General features: G+C 39.4%; 1 protein-coding gene across 8 annotated transcripts in view; it reads left to right on the top strand.

The window, feature by feature from the left end:
- Positions 1 to 3,900: 3,900 nt before the first annotated feature.
- Positions 3,901 to 26,630, top strand: part of mcamb (melanoma cell adhesion molecule b) — a 35,417-nt gene continuing 12,687 nt past the window's right edge. For all 8 annotated transcript variants that reach the window (XM_034862632.1, XM_034862624.1, XM_034862614.1 and 5 more), the window contains exon 1: positions 3,901 to 4,108. In XM_034862632.1, coding sequence (XP_034718523.1) covers positions 4,045 to 4,108 — 64 coding nt within the window. In that variant the 5' untranslated portion in view covers positions 3,901 to 4,044. The remainder of the gene's footprint in view (positions 4,109 to 26,630) is intronic.

Below are 26,630 nucleotides of genomic sequence, written 5' to 3'. Positions count from 1 at the left end.
ATCAAATAAAGGGTGAAAGGGGGATATTCTTGCAAATTGTCCATGAGAAATTATAAGAAGGCTTTAGAAACAAACTACATTTTATATATTAAACTGTGTCCCTGGGTAATTTGAAAGGTGCTTATAAATACAATTCATTGTTATGAACTATAGGCCCATATACTATGTGCCACGCCTGACTCACATAGCAGCATTAAGGATTCAGTCATATTTCACTGACCTTGACCTTGGCTGAACAATGTAGTTGTTTTGAGAGCTATTGGTACTCTGCTATCGCTACATACCACACGGCTTGTGCTTTACCATAAAGGAAATAAAGAATCAGCGCTGTGGTTTACACCCTTATTTACATTTATTTTGAATCTCTTTTAAAAAGGATGTGTTGACGGGCCTCTCTGTTGTTTTTTGATACATACTGTGCTCTTGATCAAACTTGTAATGAATATTTCACAGGAACTTTATTGAACAACATAAAAGTTGTGTATGTACTAGTACATTGTGTAGTCAAACAATTGCAATTGTTACCTTCTTTGTTTCAGCAATACAGTAATCCAGATAGGAGGTTGTGTTGCTTTTCCTACAACACTTGACACAATTAATGCTTCTTCACAGCACAGCAGAAAGATGTTGCAGATGTTATTAGTATTGGCCTCATATTTCCATCAAAATAGCGGGACAGCACTCATATCTCCACCAACAGATCCCCTACTATAGCTTTATGATGGAAAAACATGTCTAGTGAACAGAGGATGTTTCAACTAAAAGCACTCGTAAAAGCATACACACTTTCTTCCTGCCTTTCTGTTGTTATGTTTCAGAATTTTCAAAGTAGGTAAACAGCAGACTCCAAAAAATATAAACCTCAGCGAGACCATGGGCATAATTTTAAGAAAACAGGTGGTCGGTAAAGAAATAGATCTATATTTTGCAAAATAGGCTTATTTGCGTTCTCACCGAGAGTTAGATGAGAAGTTGTATACCGCTGTAATATCGGCATGGTAAATACGACCCACACACAGAGCAGAACGAAGAAAGGAGCGCAATTTCACTTCATGTCTCATTCACTGTAAGCAATCACCTAACATTTTCATACTGAATGTTTAAAACAAACATGACAACTGTTAACAATGTGGCGGTGATGCACATTGAGCTCAGGCTCGTTCATGAGTGGCGTAGAGTACAAGCAGTGGGGCGAGGAGGGATTTTATTGGTTCTTTCCAAGCGTTTGGTGGGCGTTTTTACAGGATTACAGCTGCTACTTTTTCAGAGTCCATAAGTTATTCATTGCTGTCGGAGTGTAAAGACCATTTCAAACAATATATCAACCCTGCCTTTGACTATGGTTAGCTTAGCATAAAGACTGGAAACAGGCAAAACAGCAAACCGTGCTGTGTTCAAAGATAACAGAATTTTTACACGCCAGGGTTTGTAAACTTACTAAATGTGCACCTCCTCCGCTTTAAGACAGCCACCTCTTCACACCGTCTTCCAGTCTGACGGTTCGGATCAGGTAAAAACACTATTGTCTTACAAACCACTTCTTTTCTAGTACAGCCCAGAACTTATGTGATATCAATAAAACAACTTGTTATGTTGAGAATTCACTTTTTAAATTATTTAGAAAGGGACTGTCAGTGAGTTTACTATAGCCTTGACTAAAATCTTGCCTGACCCCTACCTCACACTGATGTCTTTCACATTCCCAACGCAAGAGTTTGGCTGAGAAATTCACACACAAAAGTCCCCTGAAGCTTTCTCACGGCTTCTTTATTTAGTTGCCAAAAACAATTATGGTGAAATGGCTGAGAAAACAGAAAACACAATTTTGAGATAAACCGAAACATAATATTCTTGACATGTGAAGATGGCCTTGACCAAATGTCCTGATTCCAACCAGAATAAAATAATGCCCATAGTGTAAATTAGCCATCTTTCACAAGCATTTAAAACCACAAGCATGTGGAAAAGGCTCAAACAACACCAACCACAGCATCCTTCTGGATAAATGTCACCTCTGAGCAGGTTCACTGTCCAGCTGTTTGTGCACGGCTTTCAGAGGCAGACCTTATCTCCACTGCAGACTCTTTCTCAGGAGGAGGTTTGGTATCTTTGCCTGATCCTCCTTATGTGGCTCTGACCTGCACTCAGGGGCAACGCATCTGGCGAACTTGTGGTGTTTTCATGCTGTGAAGGTTACAGAGATCAGTGTACGTGACACGTCCCACCCGTCTGTTTCCAGCTGCACAGGCTGGGATAGTTTACACTGGATCAAACAATACTGAGATTAAACAATTGTCGTAACTGTACTTATTGTACTTATCCTTAAAGACTTAAGGAGACTTTTTACGGAGATTTTAGATATGAAAATCTTTGCTATTATTACTTTTTATAATCAAGTGTACAGGATCCTAACCAATGATTTTGCTTTGGATCATGCAACCCAATACCACTTGATATTTTCTAAGAGTTCAACAGCACAGTATTTTGTGTAATTTTCCTGTAGCCCTCTGGAGAAATTGTTTTTTTACTGCAGTTATTCAAACCCTAACAATCCAAATCATGTTTACAGTTTAACTGCTTTACTGTACATATCAGAGACTGGAGTTCTGCAACCAAAGTGCAGGTCAGCATCATGTCTGATATGAGGTCCTCTTGTGGGCACCATGGTCAGTCTGATTTAAGTATTTTACTTTGTCTATATTAAGCTTGGCATCTTGCTCAAAGACGGAGTCATATTCACAGGGTTTATAAAGGGCTGGATGTGGATACACGTTTCCTTTGTAACAGTTATTGATAAAGAACAACATTTAGCTGAGTAGTTTGTACTGACTTTATTGTAAGGTGAGTGAGCTGATTTGTTCTTCTTACACTTTCTTAAATTCCTTAAACTCCAGCTGTCATCACATTTAGATTCAAATGCACCTTAACTCTGATGGGTGCACAAAAGCATGTATGATATCACCCTTAATCAGCTCAGCCCACTTATTCATAGCAGTTCATAACTCAAGGACAAAAACTCAAATCTCTCATGTGAAATTATCACATTTTAATCTTTAAAACTAAATAATAAATACTTTAAGGAAGTAGTACTGCATATTCACATGATGCATAAAAAACTATCAATCATCCAATTTTTTTCAAAAATGAAATGCAGATGCATGTAATATGTGCATGAAAACTATCAGAACAGGTATGTGTATAGATAAAGAGTTATGGCGCTTGCTCAGCCACACAGAGTGTTACCTAATTTGTTGGACCAGATGGAAGTTTTGTCAATCATGGTGTTATGTTTACTCCTCCTCAGCTCCACCATATCCAGTCCTGGTATTATCGTTCAATTATTAGACAGAAGCCACCAAGCACGCACACACGCACACGCACACGCAAACACAGACACACACACACACACACACACACACACACACACACACACACCTGCATGCTAATTGTTGGAGCCCGTTGTGCAAAAGAGGAGTAACAGCCACACCTTGCCACACCAAATTACCACCCACACTACACTTTCATGCTAAACTACTTTTACTTAAGTCATAATACTGTTGTGGGTAAATGTAGAGCCTATCATGGTGGACACCTCAGGGAAACTGTTAATTCTAACTTCTGTGTTTCGCTCCAGGTCTCCGCCATCCTGCTGCTCTCACACAAGTTCCTCCTTTTTTTTTTGCACACTGCAAAAAATATCAACCTCAAGCATTCATTTGAACTCGGACTCTGGACTCATTTTAGTCTATTCCTGCAAATAAGTAAGCCACACAAGAGCTGAGGCCGAGTTGTTTGGAGTAATTATTGTGTTGAGATAAAGTGACGCATCTCAGATCGACTGCGCGCTTCTATGTGTCGTTCACACCGACATTTCTTACAGTGGCAGGACCTCCTGTCTCTGCCCCTCCTGCATCATCTACCTCCCCGCGGCTGCACCGCCGCTGCCCCTGCTTCTGATTTTTCAGTTTTCCAGCAGGACCAGTCCCTGTCAGACTCCTTTCACACAAACCCCAGCACGGACAGCTGCAGAACCGACCAACAACCATGGCTGCACGGGACACTGCCTCTCTGCTCGTCGGATTCCTTGTCCTCGTTCACACCTGGGGAGGTGAGTGCTCGAGAAATCTTTGATACTCGACCGACTGTTAACTTAATGGTGGGATATTCAATATGTTGGTGTTTCAAACTATTTCTTATGGAACTGCGTTGAGTGTGATGTATGGACAGTTCAGACTGCTTTGATCTTGAGCGTAGGCCACTCAGCATACGCTGAGGTCTCGCGACTGAGCCAACAGGGGAAATATTACAACTTTTCATCAATGTGTGCAGGACCCTTTTCAAGAGACTTTTTGCAGCTAACGTTAAAGAGGTCTTAGAGCAACTGTTGCCTGTAGCAGCGTGCTCATGCCGCCCTGTCCTGTGGGTTTCTTCTGTGTACCCTGCATAGATGTGATACTCCACAGTCCCCTCTTGTTTACATTACATTTCAGTACAAATCTTCCCACCCAGGATAGTAAACCTTCCAGCCACTGCAGCCCTGTGTTATTTTATTTTTTCAAGTCCTGATCTTTTGAAAGTCCTCACAGAAAGTAGATCTTAAAGGGAAGAAACTTTCATTATAGATCTTCTTTCATTTCTTGATTGTATACCACACAATAACTTGAAGGCTGTGGCTTAATAACACTATCAGAAATGAATTGAATATTATACAATGTTGAGGTAGGTTCAAAGTGGGCGTGACAGTTTTTATGCCTTCTTCTTTAATTTGAATGCATTTACTTTGCAGTGTGGGTGTTTGCAGGTTGTTTTATCCATGCAAATAGAGAAATGTGAAAAATAACGGGCAAAGCTTGAAAAAAATGTGTTGCTTTGTAGTAGGCTACATGTTGCAAATGAACAGGTCAGGATTGTTGAACACCTATACTGTAAAACATTCTTATTGAAATTATCATATTGAGACATTGTACTTTGCTAATTGTCAATGAATATGAAGCTAGTTATGACTAGCTTGAATAGTTTGCTGCATGTATTTTTAGCCACTGACATCTATAGACGTCCGGTTGTAGTCATGGAGCTCTCCGCCTGCGTTCTGTCAACTCTTGTCTGTTCCTAGCAGTGTAGAGTGGCTCGGTGGTGCCCAGGCACACACAGAAACACACAGTCAAACACATTCTCAGAGGGAGGTCTAGCTCTCACCGCAAAGGTTTACAGTGTGAAGCCAAAGAAAGAAAAAGCTCCACCTGTGCAGTTTACCATCTTGTTGTTTATTGTTAATCACACTGCTTCTTTAAATCAGCTGCATGACAGTATATTTAAAAAAGTTGGATGGCAATTTGTTAGATGCATGATGAGGTGCAGATGTATGTTATTTTTAGAAGAGAGCGCGTGAGGGTAGATTTATCTGTGGTGGTATGTGGGTGAGAAGGGCACGCTACCGCAGCTATTCACATTACAGTTTCATTTTTAAATGGATTTTAAGTTTGTGTTAATGTGCCTTTTTACTTGGTTGTTTAAACAAGACAGGGAAATGTGTCCACTCCCCAGTACCCTTCCACTTTGTGAGCCTGAGTTCCCTCCTCTCTTGCCCTCCCACTCTCCTCACTTCTTTACCTTTCCGAATCCCTGTTTGTCCGTTACAAAATGAACCTTTCCCCGCTTCATCCTTGTGCTGATGTCCTGTTCAAGTTTAGTCCTACCATTGTCCATGACCTCATCTCTTACCTCCTCTTCCTGTTCTTGTTTGCTGGTTTTCTTCAGGCCTCGCCTGGTGCCTTTTCCCTTCAATCCATATCTACCCTGACATTCATTGTATTACTTTTTCTTTACCACTTAAGTTAAGCTTTTGGACCAGAAGAAGATATTTAAATCCCACTCAGAAATTAGTCATTAGATCTTCTTTTTAGGGCTGTTTCCCTAATAACTGTTGATTATTGATTAGTCATTTTGTCTAAATAATGTCAAGAAATCAGGATAGAAATACCCATCACAAAAAGTCAGATTTGGAGAATTGGTTTACTATCATATGAAACAAAGAAAAGCAGAATATGTTCACATCTGAAAAGCTAGAACCAGCAAAAGTTCGGTTTAAAAATTGACAGTTGAAAATTGTCAGCTCTAATTGGTTTGAGGCAAACTGCAAGATAGATTACTGAGAAAAAACTGTTGCAGTGAGTTTGTGGTCAGTGTTTACCCGCCTCAAAATCTTATCTCAAGCATTTGGTGATGTTGTCTTACATCCACTCAGGCCTGCAATATCTGCAAAGATGCTCTGTTTGAATATGCGCATATACAGTAAACTGTATGTGTACCGAATGAGTGCAATTGTGTCTGTGCCAGAACTCCGTCTCCAGCCCCTGACGACATCAGAGGAAAGATTGACATGCAGTTGGACTGCAGTGGTGATCCTCCATAAGGATACCATTCACTTCCTGTGACATCAGCTAATCAAGCCGGGCCAAAGAGCAGCCACATTAGACCTCGCTCATTGAAAGGTCATCAGTTTTTGCTGCGGCTGAGGCCCTGTGCTTCGGTTTCATGTGCTCAAAACAACTGCTGCTTTTTAGAAGAAATGAGCTGGTGACGGACAATAGATGCCCTTGTTGTGTTTGAACCGCAGCATAGAAAATTGAGACCCAGTAATCTGGCTGAGGATCAGCAGAACAGAGCAGGTTTTCAATGGAAGTCCCTAAATTCAGAATTCTCTTCTGGCACATAAGCACAGTGGGGACTCATCATTTCCATGCATATGAGCAGAAAATGGGAGTTTGGAGGTGTTGGATCTTCTTTGATACATGAATGTACATTTTTTCTCTTATTCATTGCAAGTAGACTATACAGGATACATTGATGGGTTTTTGACATAAATATTACATATTCTTCAATGTGTCTTCGTAAACAACTGATGGAAATAATCACTATGCCCCCTGAACCAGGTCCTTGTGCAAAGAAAATTTGTCACAAGCACGTGGTGTCTTTTCTTTGTCCTGGAAAAAAAGCCTTGAGCTGTTCCAAGCGCTCTGTTTATATGTTACCATGCAACAATCTACTCAGGACTCTACTACTGTTTTTGATCTGGGCCTTGACAGTGCAACATCAATCTGGAGATGTATAACATTGTTTTGTTAGGATTAGTGAAACACACTCCAGATCCCCACTGAAACCTGGAAAGGAAACTGTACAAAGGCAGTAGGGTTAATAGTCAGAACAATAGGGCTCAACAGAACAGGAAATCCTATGCATATACATGTATGTATATACAACTTCTTTTGAAAATAACTATGTACCTACCTTCGAAATCCTGTTGAACCAAAGCAAAGCTGCTGTTGGTGTGATCTGGTCAACTTTGGTGGTGCCTGACAACCGTCGTTGTTTTAACATTAAAAGGGTTACAGTAACACAGCGGTAATGAACCCTCTGTAGCATTTCAATAGAGAACATTTTTCTTTTTCTAAACAAATATAATGAATATCTTTCGTGTAATTTTCTAAATCGTTGTATCCATCTTTTTTCATCAATCCATCAATTTTTGTTTAGTCGGTTACAGCCAATGCTAATACATTTTGCTGTGTGACATTGTTTTGGCAGTTTGGAGACGTCTCTTCTTGTGTTACTGTTACACTATGTTTTATATTGTCACATAAACAATTAGGTTGCTTTACACCTCACTGAAAGTTGTTGATCCTTGCTTATGGTCTGGTTTGACCTGCTCTGTAAGGTTGGCAAATGATGACATCAAGTGAAATTTTGTTTCCCATTATCCAGGAATCCATACAGTAACCACCACTTGTAGCCACAGCTGTTGCTGTTTTACAAAATGTACATAGGCTGTCTGTAAAAGATGACTGTAAGATTATTACTGTAGTAACGCCGTAACCTTATAATAGATATTGGCAGCAGTGTCTAGCCCTCAGAATAAGAAACGGCATCAGAAAATGTTAATTTATCACAAAGATATTTGAATATGATTGTGTTGTTCATAAAGTGACCAAATTATGAAAACAAATCCTGTTTTCCTGCAACCAGTTGTTTGTAATGATTAATCATACCAGACACATTTTTCATGCCATACGTGGGTTTGTGGGGAAAGTGCCACAAGGGTACACAAGGGTACATATTTGTAATGGTTTTCCCCAGGCTGTTTCGCAGAGGAACTGTCGCATTGTGTCACACAGTGTCGCATTGTGTCACATTGTGTCACATTGTTTTCGGGGCTTAGCAACGCCCAAGACGATTGTGATTGGTTTAAAAAAATGCCAATAAACCAGAGCATGTTTTTCTCCCATCCCGGAATGCTAGCAAAGAATAAATAACAATAATAGGGCTGGGTATTGCCAATGATTTCCCAAATCAATTCCGATTCATAAGGGTGATACTAGTACCTGTTTTGCTTGGATATAAATTATAAAAAGATTTCCAGAGAACTTAACTTGTAAATTCTACATTCTATTGTTCAGAATAACCCTGACACTTAACACAGTCTTTTTGGGTCTGACCCCGGACCTCTCTTCTACTCTTTTTATCTATCCTCCAGTTTCCTCCTTTCACAATGGTGTCCGTTGCCACTAATAAGTTGGACGTGGCTCAGACGTTCTGTACCCTGAGATGATAGCAAGATGTGCGCTAGCGCTTTAATCACTCTTGCTTCAAATCTCGAAAGGAAAGAAGTATTTTTCTTTTGAGATTTGCCTAATACTTTTAGATATTGTATTAGGCACATTTTGTTCTAACATTAACAATTGACTTCCAAAAGGTTTGTGGTGGGTTATACATTCAGGTAAAAAGTCATTTATTAAAATATTGATTTGGGGATTTTATTAATCAATATCAAACCGCAACACAATACAGTACATCCCCCAATACCTTTGCAGTGTTGTCAGAACTGTAATGTTTCAATTGTAAAGTGAGTCAAAATTTTTAAACATTTTGAGTGAAAGCAGAAGAAAAGCTACATTTGTTTTCAGTTTTTTTTTTTAATGGAAACAGAGTTTTGATCTGGTGTCTCCCTGTTGAGTCATATAATGGGTTGAGGATTTGCACTTGGGAGCATGAATTGTAGAAGCAAAGGGTTTCCTCTTACTGTTTGATCTTCCTATTGACGTGAACAACATCCATTATCACCATTACCTTGGTCAATATAGCAAACCAGTGATGGAGAAGGGGGTGGGGGGAGTTGTTACTGGTGGAAAAAGCTCCCAGGACTTAGTGCTGTTGTCATCAGGACCATTTTTTTGTGCGTTTACAGAGTTGCTGCAAATTATTGTTTGTATAATGTAGCTCAAGCAAAGAAACAATCTGTAGCCAAGCCTTGTTGATTTATATCTTAATATCAACACTTTTGTTGCCAAAGCGAGTGGTCTAACACTTGTTTACTGTGTAAAAGGATGGAAGGAAGTTTAAGATTCTGCCTTGTTCAGTCTTCTCTTATCAGAACAGGGCAAATACGCTTTTGTCCCAAAGAAAAATAGGTTTTTTTTGTACACATGCTGGCTTGAAATGGGCAACAATCAGCATTGAAAGTTATTTTGCAATTGCCACTGAAGAATTGTTTTACATAAATACAATTTTTCCTGAATTGTCCAGTTCAACAATACAGTTCCAATACAGTTTGATTTAATAAGAAACACACCATAAATGATGCCAAACTTTAACACAATTTCAACTTTGTTTGCAGATGAGGCATTTCATCTGTAAGTCATATTGTAGGGCCTCAACAGACATTGGAGGGTCTCAGTGTATTCTGATGTATTGCACTATTTGACTGCAGGGTAAATCCATTAATATGGATCATATCAGACAGTATAGAGATCACGTTTAGCTTTAGCAACTTTAGCGTTTATCCGAAGAGGACAGTTCTCCTGACTGTTACCACTTACTACTGCTCTAACAGCCTATGAAGTTCCCTGATCAGACAGACATCTGCGTACACCAGATGGATGTAAGCCGCAATAGCACCGCAATGAAGGTCTTCCATTATGCCCACTTTGTTTATTGATACAGAACCACGTTACTGTCCCTGTCATACAGGCGTCGGCCGGCTCTGTTGGGACTCTGTGACTACCTCCACTGCTGGCTCAAAGGTGCAAGAACTCTCTTGTTTCAAATTGGGCATCTTGGACGACTAGACCAAGATAAACTTAGGAAAACGCATGCAAAGTCAGAGACACCCTTGACTGTTAACTGCTGAAAGGAGTTGTTTTGAGTACAAATTGTGATCAGTGATGAGGCTGCTGCAGTAGTATCGATGCACAACCTCTGGCCATTTAGAGACAAGTATTCTTTGTGGTCATGCTATAAGTATTTTTAAAGTCATTGATTTAATTAATATATATATATATTTTTCATTTTATGGAATTTCTTGCTATCTATCTATATCCTGTTTACTCATGGCTTCAGTCACAAAACTCCCAACAAGCTATTCTATAACTATTTTTAGGATTTTGTAAGTCCCTCTGAAAACAGTTTGAAACATATTAACACAAGACTAATGAGCACTAAGTATAAAAGCCTCCGCACTGTGGAAGGTATTTGGCTTCGATAGGAGCTGCTACCTGATCCCTTAAACAACCAGAAATTTAACCAAAAGCGGGCAAGCTCACAGTTAAACCTTTGTACAAACTGGGATATAAATCATATTAAAAGCCAAAGCCTGTCTTGTTTGTCCGACACTAGGAAAGCAGGAAAATTGTAAAATTCCCCAAAATGTGCTTTCAAAGCCACTTGAATTAAGATGAATAAAAATACAAATAGGATGAAGGGTTTTGTTTTTTGCAGATTCTGTGTAAGATATACTTGCTGCATAAAAGCAAGATGCATGCCCGTTCTCTCAGAGCACATTTTTTTAAACGAGTATATAGGACTATTTATGTGTTCCCCCCATTTGTAAAGTCATTTAAAAGTCATGGAAAGCAGTTTTTATGAAGCTTGCAAGTGCAAGAAAGTTGATCTGCAGTCCCTATCAAACTGCTAGAGCAAGACACTAAACCCCAAATTGATGTAGTGTATGTAGTAAATGTGTGTAATACTACACATAAATATAAAAATGGAGAGCAGACATGGATGAAGCTACCTTGAATGTATTGGAGAAGAATCATTTATAATCAATTAAGCATTACTTCTTGTCTTTTATATAGTTGTTAATTTAATCTTCCAGATTATCATTTTAAATTCTGCACACTTGAGCGCAGTGAGGTTACTGTAATAATAATAACTCTACTATGTGGGACGGCTTGCTTGTTAAACTTGGGTCACGGTTCAAATAACAAAACAAGCTGAACTCTACAATGTTGTTTCAGCCCTGAAATGAACTCTTAACCTCCAGTGGGTTTTTCTTTAGACAAATTGAGAAAACTCTCATTGGCCAAAAACGGCATTGACATTTCTTAGGAGGTCACTGTGATTATGTAAGACCTGGTGGAGAGTTGCAGGGAACCAGTGTGCTAGTGTTAGGTTTAGAAGTGAATTATTCATAAAAAAAAAATACATTGATTTAGCTTTTTTTTTAAATTGAAATCGTCTCTTACAGCAGTACAAGCTTCAGAAAAATATACTTGCAACTTTGTGTTTTTCTTCCCCACAAGTACAGTACGTTGATTGAATCTTTGTATGTCTGTCTTATTTTGACTTCCATAAGTCATAATTGTGGATTGGGAGATCAGGGGTCTCATTTATAAAACTGTTCGTGGGGAAAAAAGAAAGAATTCAGATTTATAAAACCATGTGTACGCACATCTATAAGCAATGTGCCATTTCTCTGATAGTTCAAAACCCTGCTTAATGATCTTGTTTTCCGGAAATAATGCTCTGTACCGTCGTGTTTAAGTGGGCAGCATTAACATAACCTTGATAAGTTTTCAATAGAACACCTGTTGTCATTGCATATACCCTAATGAAGCCCCTTTTGAAGCAAAACGCGTTGGTTATCCATGTATTAATAAAGGATTTTAGAGTGCGTTGGCTGCTTCCAAGACTGCCAATCGATATCATAGACTGCCATTAAATGTAAGCTGGACTGTGCTAAGTTTTTTATTCTTACTTGAATACTTGCCCAAATCTCGAGCACCTAATTTTACTAACCTAACACCACGTTTTTGACCCAGTGCAGCACTCCCTATTTTTCTTCATTGTTAACAGTAACCTTTCAGGTTATCTGAAGGAATATTCAATGTCTTTTATCTTCAGACAAAAAACTAGAACAGAATTTTCAAATTTGAACAATTCTTCAAAACCCAGACGTGAAGATTTGTAATAAGTGGGTAATCCTTTTAATCCCATAATCCCGTTTATTACATGGCTACTTACCAATAAATCAATAACTTGACTCAAAATATGGATTTAAATGGGAGTTTATTGATTTAAATACGATGCAACCCTTTGTCTAATACTCAACACCACCTTAAGGGCAGTAGCTGTACATTTTATGGGGTGCTGCAATGGTGGACAGGTTACCAAGCTGCTGTTTTACTCACTGCAGGAATTGACACAACATTTGCGTTGTAGCGAGCTAGCTAGTGGGCTGCTCTAATTCCCATTAAACTGAACATTTCCATTGACGGCAAAGTGAGACACGGTGAATGGCTTCTTTAGGAATATTTATGTTGACGTTTATGTGCTCATTCATCTCGTTTCCTTTTTGCAAAGCGACTGCATGTTGACACACAATGTAGCTAGCTAAGCTAACACATTAGCGTCACTGTGTCCATGTATGAAACCCATTCGCAGATAAATTATCCGGACTTCTTTTACCAGATTGATTCAATACTGTCCTCCAGAATAAACAGAACTGACAGGCAACAGTGTGTTATACTTAGCAGCGGTCTGTTATCAAGAATATAACAGACCGCATTCTACATGGAATTCACCCATGTCTTGTAATAATCACAAATAATGTGGATATAATGACTAAATTGGTAAAGGCAAATAGTAGAACAGCTAGAACATTCTGGTAATTTTAAAAAAATGACATCACTTTACTATAATGCAGCCTTTAAAACCAGGAAAAGATAACACTTGGGTCATATTACAATATCCACAATATAAGACAATATATAGCCTCATATATCGATATAAATCATATACTGCCTAGCCTTACAAGAGAAATGCACATTTAAACAAACAAAGCTGCAGTTATGGGGAAAAAAAAACACCACAGCAACCAAGGCACACCATATAAATAGCATTTTTCTGTCTGCATATCAAATCACAATTTGCAGACATTTGGCCATTTCAGTCCATAAGGGACAAACGTTTGAGATCTAGCATTTTTTTCTCAGAAATACCTTTAGTGGCCCCTAGATGAGCCAGCTGTTCCTTTTTGTCAGTCACAGTGACTCCAATGTCAAAATGATGGCTTCTACATGCTGGTTTGGCTTTAAGAAATAGTGATCATTCTTAGGCTTTGCAGGGGTGTGGAGTTTTACCAAAATGTTGAAATTGACACTGTTCACACTGTCACATGGGATAAGGCATGTGAGATATATGGGCCACATGTGTATTATAAAATGGATCCAGCCAAAAATCATTAACTTTACTGACATTGCAAAACTCCCCAAAAAAAACTTTATTACTTTATTTACTTTATTTGTACTTAATTTGTAAGAAAATCAAGTATTTTGTTGATTGAAACTACAAAACTCTCAAATTACAAACCATTTTGCACTGTTTTACAAAATGTAGTTATTACAATATGCTGTTTTATTAGTAACAACAACATGTATTAAAATTAATAGTCAACTGTGAACATCCTGAGGAGAGTGTCGTAAAAGTTGTGCATGCACATGGAATATGGAGATTTATCTTTGACTACAAACTCTTAATGAATATAAACTCCAGTAGCTTTCATACCACATGTGTTGAATGATGAAGGTCTGAAGGTCGGTCATTTAAAAGGATTTATGGCCTTTAAATTTGTGAGGAAAAGGTACAAAAATAATTGGTAGGTAGAGCAAGAGAGACACAAAAGATTGAGGTTAAGGGAATTTATGGGACAAGATCTGAGCCCACCAAGATGACTTAATATAAACCAAGAAGTCTCTTTATTAGATTTGTATCTCTTTAAATTTGGTCAGAGGTGAGAAACTTTTAAGCATTAGCATCCACATAGCTGCAGGACACCCAGCCAGCAATTCTGTGATCCTGGAAAGCATCAATACGACATTAATGCAGCAGAATACAAAATAAACCAGTACCTGAGGAACTGGTGATCTGATACTGATAAGATGACAAGATGGGGCTGCAAGGACCGGCTTGAACTTCCTTCCAGTCCTAGATGTGGGAGAAGTGGTGTCCAGACTTTGGCATGCTTAGCACATGGAGTAAAGTAGTTAAATCCTCTCTGTGTGATTGATTTTATACAGCATGATATACTGTTAGGTGTGTTCATGATAACAGTTCATAGCATTGAGGAGAAAAACAGGCATGGGCATAACATTTGTGATGTAAAACTGATTGTTGATTTGGGAGCAGAGACTACTTCAGACTTCCTCAGCTCTATGATGTTTATTTTTTCATTTTCTTCTACTTCAGTGGTTAAAACACAACATACATTTGAACTGATGTTATTCACTATTCTTAGAGTTATTACATAATGTAGATTACCCATAAAATGTAATTTTGTTGGTGCGAATAAAGATCATTGATTAGCAGTAGTGGCAGCAGAGGAATCCACATCTAAACCATCACTTGTTGCTCTATCTTTTTCATTCTGACATGGTGATTTGAGTGCTTCTTCTTCACTGTTCCTTTCTACTATGAGGTCAAACGCACACAGAGCCGTCACAGTCCTTCTGCTAAGCATTGCCAAAATGAGAAAAACCCTTACTGTCTTGGCCAGGGGCTTCTCTCTTTTGCCCTCTGGTCCCTTTTGCTTATAGCGTGATTGAGATGAGACTCCAGTGGTGGTTGTTTACCAGAAACCGAGGCTAATTTCTGCAAAGGGCTAGCTGCAGGGCTAGTGTCAAATTAAAGTTATATTACTAAGAAACCTATCATCGCACCCCAATTCTGTGGCTGGAGGTGCAGTTAAGGCAGAATGATTTAGTCTGTGGTGGGCTTGACCTGGTCAAAACATGTCTTTCTCATTTGTTTGTTTATATGCATGGGATTTCTTAAAGGAGAATTACGGTCGATTTTAACAGTTAGGTCTGTTGTTGTGTAAATTTGGAGTGCTGTCAGAAGAGAGAAAAATGAAAACAATTGGTGCTGCCTTCACTGTGTTATCCTCCTGCTAGAGTTAGCACCCAACAGGCTTAAACAGGGCAAGTTTTTAACATTAGCCTAACGTTTAGCCTAAACATGTTCAAAAAAATGTTCATGAAAAGTGCCTACCCCTGTTCAGTAATTCCTTCCTAGGGAGACTGTAGATGTGAAAGAAATGCATGAAGGTTCTGCTAATTGAGCTGGGTTACTATCTATCAAACTGGGCTAAAACATTTAAAACTTGCCCTGTTTGAGCCTGTTTGGTGGCTAACTCTAGCAGGAGGATAACACGGTGTGGGCAGCACCGATTTGTTTTCGTTTTTCTCTCTACTGACAGACCTCCAAATTTACAAACAACAAATCTAAATGTTGAAATTGACCGGAATTGTCCTTTAAGTGGCAGTGTGGTGCAGTTAGATGCTAGAAAGAGAACTAGCAGAGATGTGAGCTCCATGAGTACAAAGCTGGAGCTGATCCTTGGATCAGAAGTTTCCCCCCGGGAGCTTCACAGGCACAAGTGGAGACTAGAGGCCTGTCAGGATCTCTGTCTATTCTCTGATAGTTCAACACCCTGCTTAATAATAGATGTTGTTTTCCTGAAATAATGTCCCGTGCTGATGTAATGCACATTAGGATCCTTTCAACCTAATGCAGGCCTCAGCCATGACACTGTGCTGCTGACTCCAAAGAGCAGACTGATGTGTTTGCTGTGGCTGCACAGTGTTAAGGTACAGTAGATTACTGTTGATAGGTCACTTTTATGGTTCATCTCCTCTCTGGCTTTACTGTTTGTCAAAGTCCTAATTCATAGTGTTTTCTGTCATAAAAGTATATCTCAAAGCTGTAGTTATATCAGTTATTTTTGTGCTTCAAGTTCTTTCTCTTCTGATGAAACTGTGATTACTGAAACATCATTATCTATGTAGGTCACACCAGGCATTTAGTAAAATGTGATCTGATTTGATTTGGTTCAGTTTCAGTCATTTCCTTTTTAATCGGCCCTTGGTAGAAACAGCTGATGCAGTCAAAAGAGATCATTGTTTTCAACGCTCCTTTGATTCATCATGCTGCACAAACCTCAAATAACAACATGTGAGACATTTTAAATTATTCTTATCATATGTACTGTGATAAATAGGCAAAGCTTTTGGCAAGTAAAACATGTGAGCATCACATCATCGCTGGGGCTGATTTATGCTAGAACTTGAGGTGACGTCAGTTCTGTTAACAACATTGTTTTAGTGCAATTTGCACCAAATTACCAGTTTCACTTGATCTGGGAAAACATTAATTGTGCCCATCTCTAGTGAATTTAATTTTTTCATGAAGACTTTACAGGTTTCAGTACTAACTTAATGCAATGGATTACATTGTCACCAAATGTCACCCGACCAACTCCCCAATCATACAACTGTCTTGTTTTGTGAAAGCTTGCAGGCTGTAAACTTGGGAATTATTCTTGTATCAATGAGGTCTAAGTGCCGTTTCATGAGTTCTTTAGCTCTTCTAACTAAGGGTGTGGATCTTCACTTGTCTCACATTTTGATTACGATTATCCTGTCAACGATTTGAAACAATTCAAAATCACGATGCATTACCTCATCCATAGTATTATATTTTACAAACCCACAGCGTTTTCATAAACTAATTCAAGCAGTCAAATGTATATGAACTATTCTTTTTATTGTATCTGAAAATACACTTCCTGAATGTATCAGAGTCTGAACACAGCAGACAACAGACAAAAGTGACAAAATAACAGTGACCAGAAAATCAACATGTAATATCAGTAGGCAATAATTGATTATGGTCTGTCACTGCATCAATGCGGAATCGTCCAGGTCCACATCACAATGCATTGTGGCAATGATTCATTTCAACACCCCTACCTCCAGCATACATATATGTACAGTATGTATCACAAACATTGGAATGCATTAAATTTCTGACAGGGTTTTTATTTTGAAATGCTTTTTTGCATTTGAAGTTATATAACACAAAACAACAGCATGTGCTGCCCTGTAGCAATCAAACCATTTGTCTTGGTAACACTGGCACTTTAACAAGGGTGATTTTAGTTTAATATACAATTTTGGTTCAGATACTTTCATATCAAACCCACATATAAAGACTAGGGGTGGGAATCACCAGAAGCCTCATGATACAATATCATCACAATACTTGCGTCACAATACGATATTATTGTGATTTTAAACATATTGCAATATTCTGCAATATATTCCAATTTTATTATTTTGGTATTTATTCCCAATTTCAAATGATGTCCCCAAAAGGAAACTTTGACAACATCTATTTCATCTAAAAAGATACATTTCTCTGTTTGTTCATCTCACTTTAATTTAGAGCTGGGCAGCGATTACAATTTTTAATCGCAATTAAACGCAAAATTTTCCCGATTAATCGTGATTAATCACAAAATGAAGTAATGAATTCAAAAGTAGTGTATGTAGTGCAATTTTATTTGAAATGTTCTGCAATATGAACAAAAGTGCCGTAACATTTGTTTTCCAAAAACTTACCAGCATTTTCTTTTTATAAAGTAGCAGTTAAATAACATTTTTTGGGTACATCTCAACTTAAACATAATGTATTTATCATGTCCAGAGATGGATTCATCTGGTTGGAACGTGTTGCATAAGCGACTCCTTCTTATGTACACGTTCTTCTATTGTTGCTCTAACTCTGCAGCACTTACTGGACTGGGTTTAGTGCCCCACAACTTTATGCATTTCGCAAGGACACTGTCCAACGTGCTGTTAAGCAGAGACACTAAGGGACACTGTCCAACGCGCTGTAAAGCATAGACACTGTGATCGAACGCAAAGCAGGGGACATGATCAGAAGACAGGAGGCTCGCAGCTGCGATCAGATTTTGTATCTACTCGTACTATCTGTCCTGACTGCGGTGACTTTATTTGACACATTCCACTGCTGGGCTACTTCAATAAAGTGTCCCGCGCATGTCTCAGCCTAATGTCAGTCAGAGCATGTGAATGCAGCGCCCACTTTTCATCAGTATAATGCACTGTAACTCTGAGATAATTATGGTTACCCAGTGAGTCCAGTATAGTCCCTAGTAAGAGAAACAGCGGGTTTCCTTTTTATACAACTTGTGTATTATTGTGATGGTGCGTGTTGAGGGAATCTCATACCGACCGTCGTCGTTGCGATACTCCACAACCCTGCTGGGATTGCAGTCGGTAGCTATCCACGTCGCTATGGCATTCGTTAGCTTCTCTTGCCTTTTGTTTATCTAAACTTACCCACACGCTGCATCTAACGTAGTCACCCGAAGCCTCGCGCCACTGTGTGCTTCGTTGAATGATCAACTGTCAAGGTGATATTTCAGACTGGAAGTACTCCGGTGATAAGAAAATTCAACTTTGCAGTATTCACAAAGCCTGTGAGCAACAAACTTTTACAATAATAAAGAAATAATAAAAAACTGCGTTAACGCGCAATAAACTTTTTTGGCGTTAATGAATTAATGAGTTAACTTGCCAGCCCTACTTTAATTTAATTGTTGCAAAATGGAATTGTCAAGCAGACAAAATGACCAACACATATATAATAATAGATCAATTCTTGGCTTCTGTGTATCAGTACAGGATTGCCTCAGAAAATATCGCAATACAATGCTGTTTCGACCCTCCCCACCCCTAATAAAAACTTACCCCTAATAGATGTCCTGAAAAAAAAGAGCAGTAAATGATTTTGCGATTCATTACTGCCACTTGCAGCATCCACCAAAAAAGGAGAGAGCTACTGCTGAGAACTTTATCCCATGAGTCACTGTGTAAAAAGCCTTCAGTTTGTGTGTGTATCTGTGATCTATCTTTAGTCACAATATGCCAGCAGCAAGAAACGTACATCTCATATTTGTGAAGTCATGTCATGGGATCTCTCTCTCTCTCTCTCTCTCTCTAAGTTTCTGTACCATCACAATCAGCATTGTACACAAATACATTCCCTGATGGCCTTTCCCATACTTCCAAAGCAGGGTATGTTATTTTACTTGCCTACTCACAGAGTGGCAGATATGGAGACCATTTTGTTGTGTGGGACGTGGGAAAGAGCATGGAGGGGGCGTTCAGTCCACAATGGGAGTTAGCAGGAGGAAATGGCCCACTGAGATTTACACACACACACACACACACACACACACACACACACACACACACACACACACACACACACACACACACACACACACAGATGAATACAAAATATGTGTTGAATAAATTACATCTGATGTCATGTGGGATGCGATCATCTTCCCATGACCATGACTCCCATAATATAAAAAAAGACATTGTAAAATTACTCTCACAATCTCACAAGTGAGTGTGTGTGTGTGTGTGTGTGTGTGTGCATATCAAAATAGCTGAGTGTGGAAACTACGGAGGAGTCTGTGTTGTTGTCAAGTGGTTATCAAAGGCTGGGGAACAGTGTGAACTTTCTTTGGAGTGTAACTGCTGAGGGAAGACCAAAGAGCTGCTTATCAAAAAGGGATTAGCCTCAGGTCGGTGGACCTGGGCTGCTCCTCGTAGCTGAAGGCCTGCGGTTGGATCTTTGCAGCTGGGGTCTGAGACTGCTCACAAATGAATTTGATGGCAATCCAGAACTCTTCCAGCAGTCCAAGGGCCTTTAGTCTTTTATTAAAAAGTGTACAGATATGGCATAACAAACCCAAAATGTGGAGTGAAACAAAAAGTTGAATAAACCTTTATCAATGCAGATGTATTGACTTGTTAAACACAGGTCTAACTAACAACATTATTATTATTATTGCTACAACAGAGCACCTGTGTTTTTCCTGCTGTGACAAGTGAAAATCTGCAAAAGAAGTTTATGGATGTCATTTGGGAACAATAAAAGAACAAGAATACCTCACAGTATCTCATACTCAAGTTCACCCTAAATGTAACAAGAAAGAAAGTTGTTTCCCCCTTTTGTATTTTTGAATATAGTCATTTTTTAGACATCATTATTTTGTGTTTTCTCTCAAAAAAGGGGCATGATAGAAACGGCATAAAGTGTGAGATTCCAGCTTGGCATCCAGAGAAAACAGTAATGCTTTTTAAAGCAATAATTCAACAGGTTTTAGTGTTACCAGGGGTTAAGTGACTTGAGGACTAACTATTAGACTTGAGGAAGTTACTGCGCTCGGCAGAGCAATAGTCTGGCACATACTCTAACTTCTTAGTTTTGGTCCTATGTACAGATTTAAACAAACGAGACATAACCGGTTCATTTGTTAGACCGACCTTTGAATGGAGCCAGGCTGACAGACACCTTCTAAAAGATGGACTGGAGTCTACATGCTGAGAACCAAGCCAGGTCTGATCTGTACAACAGGTGGTCTGTTGAAATGGAATATAGTGTCCGATCACCAGGAGAAATCAGAGAGGGATGTGACTCTCCCTATCTCCCCTGGTGTGTGGTCCACTCTGATCCTCTCCACTGTATTTACATTCTTTGTATCCTTCGTCTTCTCTGCCTTTTGGAAATCGTTAATTCTAATGGCATGTTAAGTGGATACTGCCAACATTCGGCTCCAGCACCCTGTGGATTTTGTGTGTGTGTGTGTGTGTGTGTGTGTGTGTGTGTGTGTGTGTGTGTGTGTGTGTGTGTGTGTGTGTGTGTGTGTGTGTGTGTGTGTGTGTGTGTGTGTGTGTGTGTGTGTGTGTGTGTGTGTGTGTGTGTGTGTGTGTGTGTGTGTGTGGCCGGTCACTATGACAAGTTGACCTTGTTTTCTCTCAGGCATCGTGGGAATGTGCAGTTTGGTTGCTGCAGCTGCCACTGTCGGTCTCAGCACACAGCAGTTAAAACATCACCTGAACCCCACAAAGGCTCCATACAGAGGAGCACTACCAACTGTGTATTAGGGTCATAAATATCTATGATAAGTTGTATTATTTATTACATGTTTGATCTATTGCTTAATTGTCAGTCTATTAAAAACATCAGAAAGTGATAAAAGGTGGCATTCTGGTTGCCCAAGATGCATGATACCACATAATTGCAACGTTTCAGGTTCCAGCAAAACAATGCAGGGTTTTCAGATAAAACATTGAACCAGGCTCAATATTTGCTCCAACACAATGCGACGTCATCCTGCGTTGGCCAGTAAAATACATGCAAGGGCACATTCATGGTAAAATACTTTAAAACCTTGACGCAATATTAGAGTGTTTTGTCGTCTGATAATCCATAAAGCTTCCCTCCACAGCTCTACTGTTGGTCAAAAATTCATACGTATAATTTGATATCATTGACTGTAAATATTAATGGACAAAGCATCTGGTTAGTCAAAGTGCTGCAAATGCGGTTGCAAAAGGCAGTCGTTTTTTTTAGAAGTCTATGAGAAAGTGACCCACTTCTTACTTGATTTATTACCTCAGTAAACATTTTTGTAATGAGTTTATTGCCGTAATCGCTAGTTTTAAGTCTGCTGCAAAACAGAATGATGTTCATTTGTTTTTATTATGGTCTTGTTGATTTAAAAATCATCATTAAAACAAGGTGTTTAAGGGCGTGGCTGTGATGTGATTGCCAGTGAAATGTTACATAGAGTGTAAGGGCACCTCCCTCTTCTCTCTAGTCTAATACCGTCACATCCGCAACTAGGACGGCTGTGCCCATAATGGCAAACTCGACAACTCATAGCAGATCTCCACAAACCAATGGGTGACGTCACACATGCTCTGTCCACTAAAATTATACAGTCTATGTTTGATACCAATCAACTACATCTGGTTTACTGATCTGCATGAATCGTATCTTGGTCCATTCACACCTTGTACCACTGTAATTTCCCCATGTCCAGTTTCTAGGTGCTATTTCTGTTAGGAGCTGTTGGCTAGTTTGCAACTTCAGGAGAGTTACTGTGTGCAGTCAGCATAGCGGGAATAGAGCCATCCCCTCAGCCCAAGGTCGAAGCAACAAGACTAGTTTTAAAAATGTCTCCTCTTGATGTAACCATAATAAGGTCACTAGACTCCTCATTAATAAATAAAAGCCTTCCTAACTGGTTACAAGCAAACAGGATAAAAACTCTCCAGGAGAGATCTCCAATGAGCTCCACTGTGCACTGTGGATCAAAGAAGTTCTGAATTCAATGCAGAATTACAGCTGACAGGATTGCTAGCTGGATCTGTAGAAATGGCATAACATAACCAATAGTACTGCAAAATAATGGCTACAAATATCATTTATATTTATTGGTCTCTGCTGTAGAAGATCTGTCATTCTTTCGGTTGAGTGGCTCTTTCATGGCATAATAAACCCGGCTGCATGGTGAGTCTATGGTGAAATGTATCTGCTGTGCCAAGAGGTAGGTAGGTGTGTGTGTGTGTGTGTGTGTGTGTGTGTGTGTGTGTGTGTGTGTGTGTGTGTGTGTGTGTGTGTGTGTGTGTGTGTGTGTGTGTGTGTGTGTGTGTGTGTGTGTGTGTGTGTGTGTGTGTGTGTGTGTGTGTGTGTGTGTGTGTGTGCGCGCTTCACAGGACTGATGTGATTGATGAATGTGTGACAAGGCCTTTTAGTGTATATGTTTTCAAGATTTCTCACAACATTCCTCTGCACCATTTAGCTAAGACACATTCACCCAAACTAAGTGGGGCTACTGTTCTGGCAATGGATCTAAGAAGGGTGGGAAAAAATGTGGCTGCGTCCAACTATCCCTGAAATATGTCTATGACATTTTCCAGGAGATAGAATCTGCTATATTCGCTTGTCAATACCAGTTTTTCATTATGTTGAGTCACTATGTGCATTCTTGTTCACTTGAACACTAATTTTCCCCATAGCCAACCAGCCTCGAACTTTGAAATGAAGAAAATAATTCTTATATTTAATGAAAACATCACAGTTTTATTTTTGTGTGGCTTCTTCGAGATAAAAATAAAGGGCCACTTCATGATTTAACTACTATAACATTCAGGGACTTGAATAGACCGATAAAAAGAATGGTCAAATTGGATAAAACAAAGGCTGAGATATTCTCACTCAAGCAAAATCACTGGATCATATTAATCCCCAAATGCAACTTGATTGCATCGTTTGTTAGACCCTTTTTGCCTGGTAAATGCCCTCACCAAGTTGTAACCCATGCTTTCCACTAGATAGATAGATAGATAGATAGATAGATAGATAAGCTATATCAAGCTTAACGTTTTTTTTCTAATGGTGTTACTAATGGTTTCAGTTTTGATGAAACCTTTTTGCAGGACCGCCCCGGCCCCTCCCAACTAATGGAGAGTATTTAAAAATAATGTAACATTTGAAAAGGCCGTAACTGCTACACTGCTAGTCATTTTTTAAACCAGCTTGAATCCGAGAGCTGCTGAGTGGAGTGAATTTACCCTTAAAGTGAAAGGTGCCTTTGTGTGACATGACTTCCCGCAGCTTGTCAGGAGCAACACTGAGTGAGAGTTCTTATCTTCAGCTTGATAACACTGTATACTGTAAGTGTGCCTTTGAGGGGATCAGTGCAATAAATGTCAGAGGCTACAGTACTGTTAGAGAACCAAACACCCTCTTTCTTCACACATCCCTTGATTCTTTCTCCTGCCCACCTCTATCTTTTCTTTCTCTATCCTCTCTTAGGCCCCTTTTATCTGTTTCCTCATGTAAACTCTACACTCCATTCCCTCTCCTCAGACCTATTTACGTCTGTACAAAGAGCAGCCTGACTGAGGCCCTGTTTTCCCATGCTCCCTCTCGTTGTCTCACCCTGTCCTGAATTAGGGCTGCTATTTCTGGTGCTAGCCGGGTCAGTGCACTGTAATTCTGCTGTATCATAAGCAAACAAGCTTGATAGGTTATTGTTATTCTTAGATGTGACAGGGCTGGAAACATGTCCCCGAGCTGTTGCTTTATTTTACTGGCGTGTGGAAAGGGGAAATATTTGGTTCAAAGTAATATGCACTGTGGTATGCAATGCATGCTGTGTTTTAGTATTAATCAATAACATTATAATTGAATGTAATATGGCCCTTGTTATTTTTAAGATGATTTTAATTATGGTCCCTCGTGTTGTCTGTTTTCTGCCTTTCCGTTCTCAACATTGAAATCACCTGACAGGATAAGCTAGTGGGTGATGGTAGCAATTCAATCTAAATTTATGACAGAACACACGCACACACACAGGGAAGCCTTGCTGTCTCGCTATATACCCCCTCTTTTTAATATAATATTCATACTCATCCTTTCATGTCTTGGTTCAGTGGAGTTGCAGCCTTTCCTTTAAGGGACATGCCAGAAATAAATTAAACATGCATTAGAGTCTAAGCAGAGGAATCCACAGTATGTAAATATTAATACAGTACCATAAATCTGACCTTCTGATAGAAGAAACAGATTAGATTAGGCCTCCATAATGCAAACATAACTGCATGCTCTCTGTTTTAGATGAATGGATTCTCAACTACATGGTTCCTTTTAGAAAGAGCAGATGCTTTCTGGCTGCTGGTGAATCACTGAAGTAAGTGGCTGGAAACGAGTGAATGAAACATAGCAGAGTAGGATGTGTGTGTCATTTGCTCTGAGACATTTGCAAACCATGTAATAATGTGTTTAGTGCTGCAGTTAGGTCTCAAGTTCAGGTCAGTAGTTGGATACAGCTCAGAGACCTGTTTGTGTGTGCGTGCGTGTGCATGTGCACGCATGTGTGAGAGCCCGCATGTGTGTTTGTGACAGATCCTAATGCACATCTGATGGCCCCGTCCCACCTTACAGCTCCCAGACAGACAGGCTGAGAGATCTCAGGCTGTGTGTTTCTGCTTACGCTCTCCCTCAGCGATCATCCTGTCACTCACTGCTGCTGCTTTGATCAGAGTATTTCCCCTCAGATTTTAGGAAGTGGTTTCTTAAAGTTTTTTCCCCGCAGATCCTTAGGAAATTAATGTCTATCTCTCCATCCATGTAAAAGATATCTTGACAGCTAGTAGCCAGGTTGGCCCAAAATTTGTCACGGAACTTCTTCAGTAAATCTGGTGACCTTCTGACCTTTACTCAAGTATATTCATGGTGCCCAGGGGATGAAACATCATTTTACACATAAGCTTTACTACCGCCCCACCCTCAGGTCACTACCATGACACTTGATGAGCATTTCAGGGGGGTGAATCATTTTATATACCTTTCCTGATGCACCAACCAGTCAGTGTCTATTCTGTCAACCATTTTCCCATGATGTGCTCCTATTGAAAGTTTTACTCTCTCCCAGAGAGAGAGAGAGGCTGTCCGTGTCATAGCCAGAAATTAGGTTTCTATACTAATTTACTTAAACAGCCAAGAAGTTTTGAAAAAAAAATAATACTACTTAGTACACTTTTTAGTAACATAATGAGGAAACTTGGTTAATACTGAAATGATATTGAAAGGACCAGTAAAATACTCTAGTCTATATCCACGATGTTCCCTTTACAGGATTGCTCCAGTGCCACAGGAAATTCCGCCAGATGCATGTCTTTTCACCGATGTTTGTTTCCTTCTGCTTTCTTTGTGTTGAAATTTGAAACTTTGGTGAATTTATGAGGACAATGGTTAATTGCTCCTCAGTTCTTGGTGCTTTGTTAATTGAGACAGCAAGGTAGACTATCTGTCCAATCTGAGATTTCTCTTGCACAACTAAAACAACTTTTTACGTACATGTTCTACCATAACAAGTTCCTTCCCGAGGATTTTTTAAAGGGGCTCTTTGCAGAGCTTAGTGCTGCCCAATTGTGATTGATTTAAAGAAATGCCACTAAACCAGATCATGTTTTTCTCCCATCCCAAAATGCTAAAATGCGTAACATTCATACATTTTAAAAAGAGAGCTCCAAAAAATCATTGTGGGGCCATGTTCCGCCCCTGCGCCACCATTCTACAACCTAGTTCGGTTAATGTAAAGAGGAGTCCAGGACGATTCACTGATGTGAATGCCAGTTAATGTGCTGAAGATGAACAGCTTCTCCTCTCCCTCACCGATGACCATATGTGGTCTGGGCCAGCTGACAGAGCAGACCGAGGGAGCAGGTCGACTGCAGTCCGTCAACTAAACCCTTCATGGTTAGTCAAAACAGATTCCAGCCTTTGAACAACCACATGCTTCATCTCATCTGTCTACTGTACCTGTCACTGGGAGGACTGAAACGTCTGACATACAGTATGTATGGTCATACTTTAAAAAAATGAAGTAAAAAAATCCCAATGGAAGACTGTCTGCTGATCACCTGGCATTAGTTTTGCGTGTTGATTGAAGGTTTTCTGTACATTTTGTTGTCATAAGAGGAGTAAATGAAGAGAAAAAAGCTGTAACAAAAATGTTATCCTCTCCTCCAAAGACAAAAACTGATTGTGTATCCTGACAAAAGACCTTGACGTTATTGTAGACATAACAATGTCTTTGATACCACTTCCCCCTTGACATT

This window comes from Etheostoma cragini, chromosome 3 (genome assembly GCF_013103735.1).
Source record: "Etheostoma cragini isolate CJK2018 chromosome 3, CSU_Ecrag_1.0, whole genome shotgun sequence".
Taxonomy (NCBI): domain Eukaryota; kingdom Metazoa; phylum Chordata; class Actinopteri; order Perciformes; family Percidae; genus Etheostoma; species Etheostoma cragini.
Note: the sequence above shows the minus strand (reverse complement) of the source record. Positions and strands in the feature narration are given on the sequence as shown.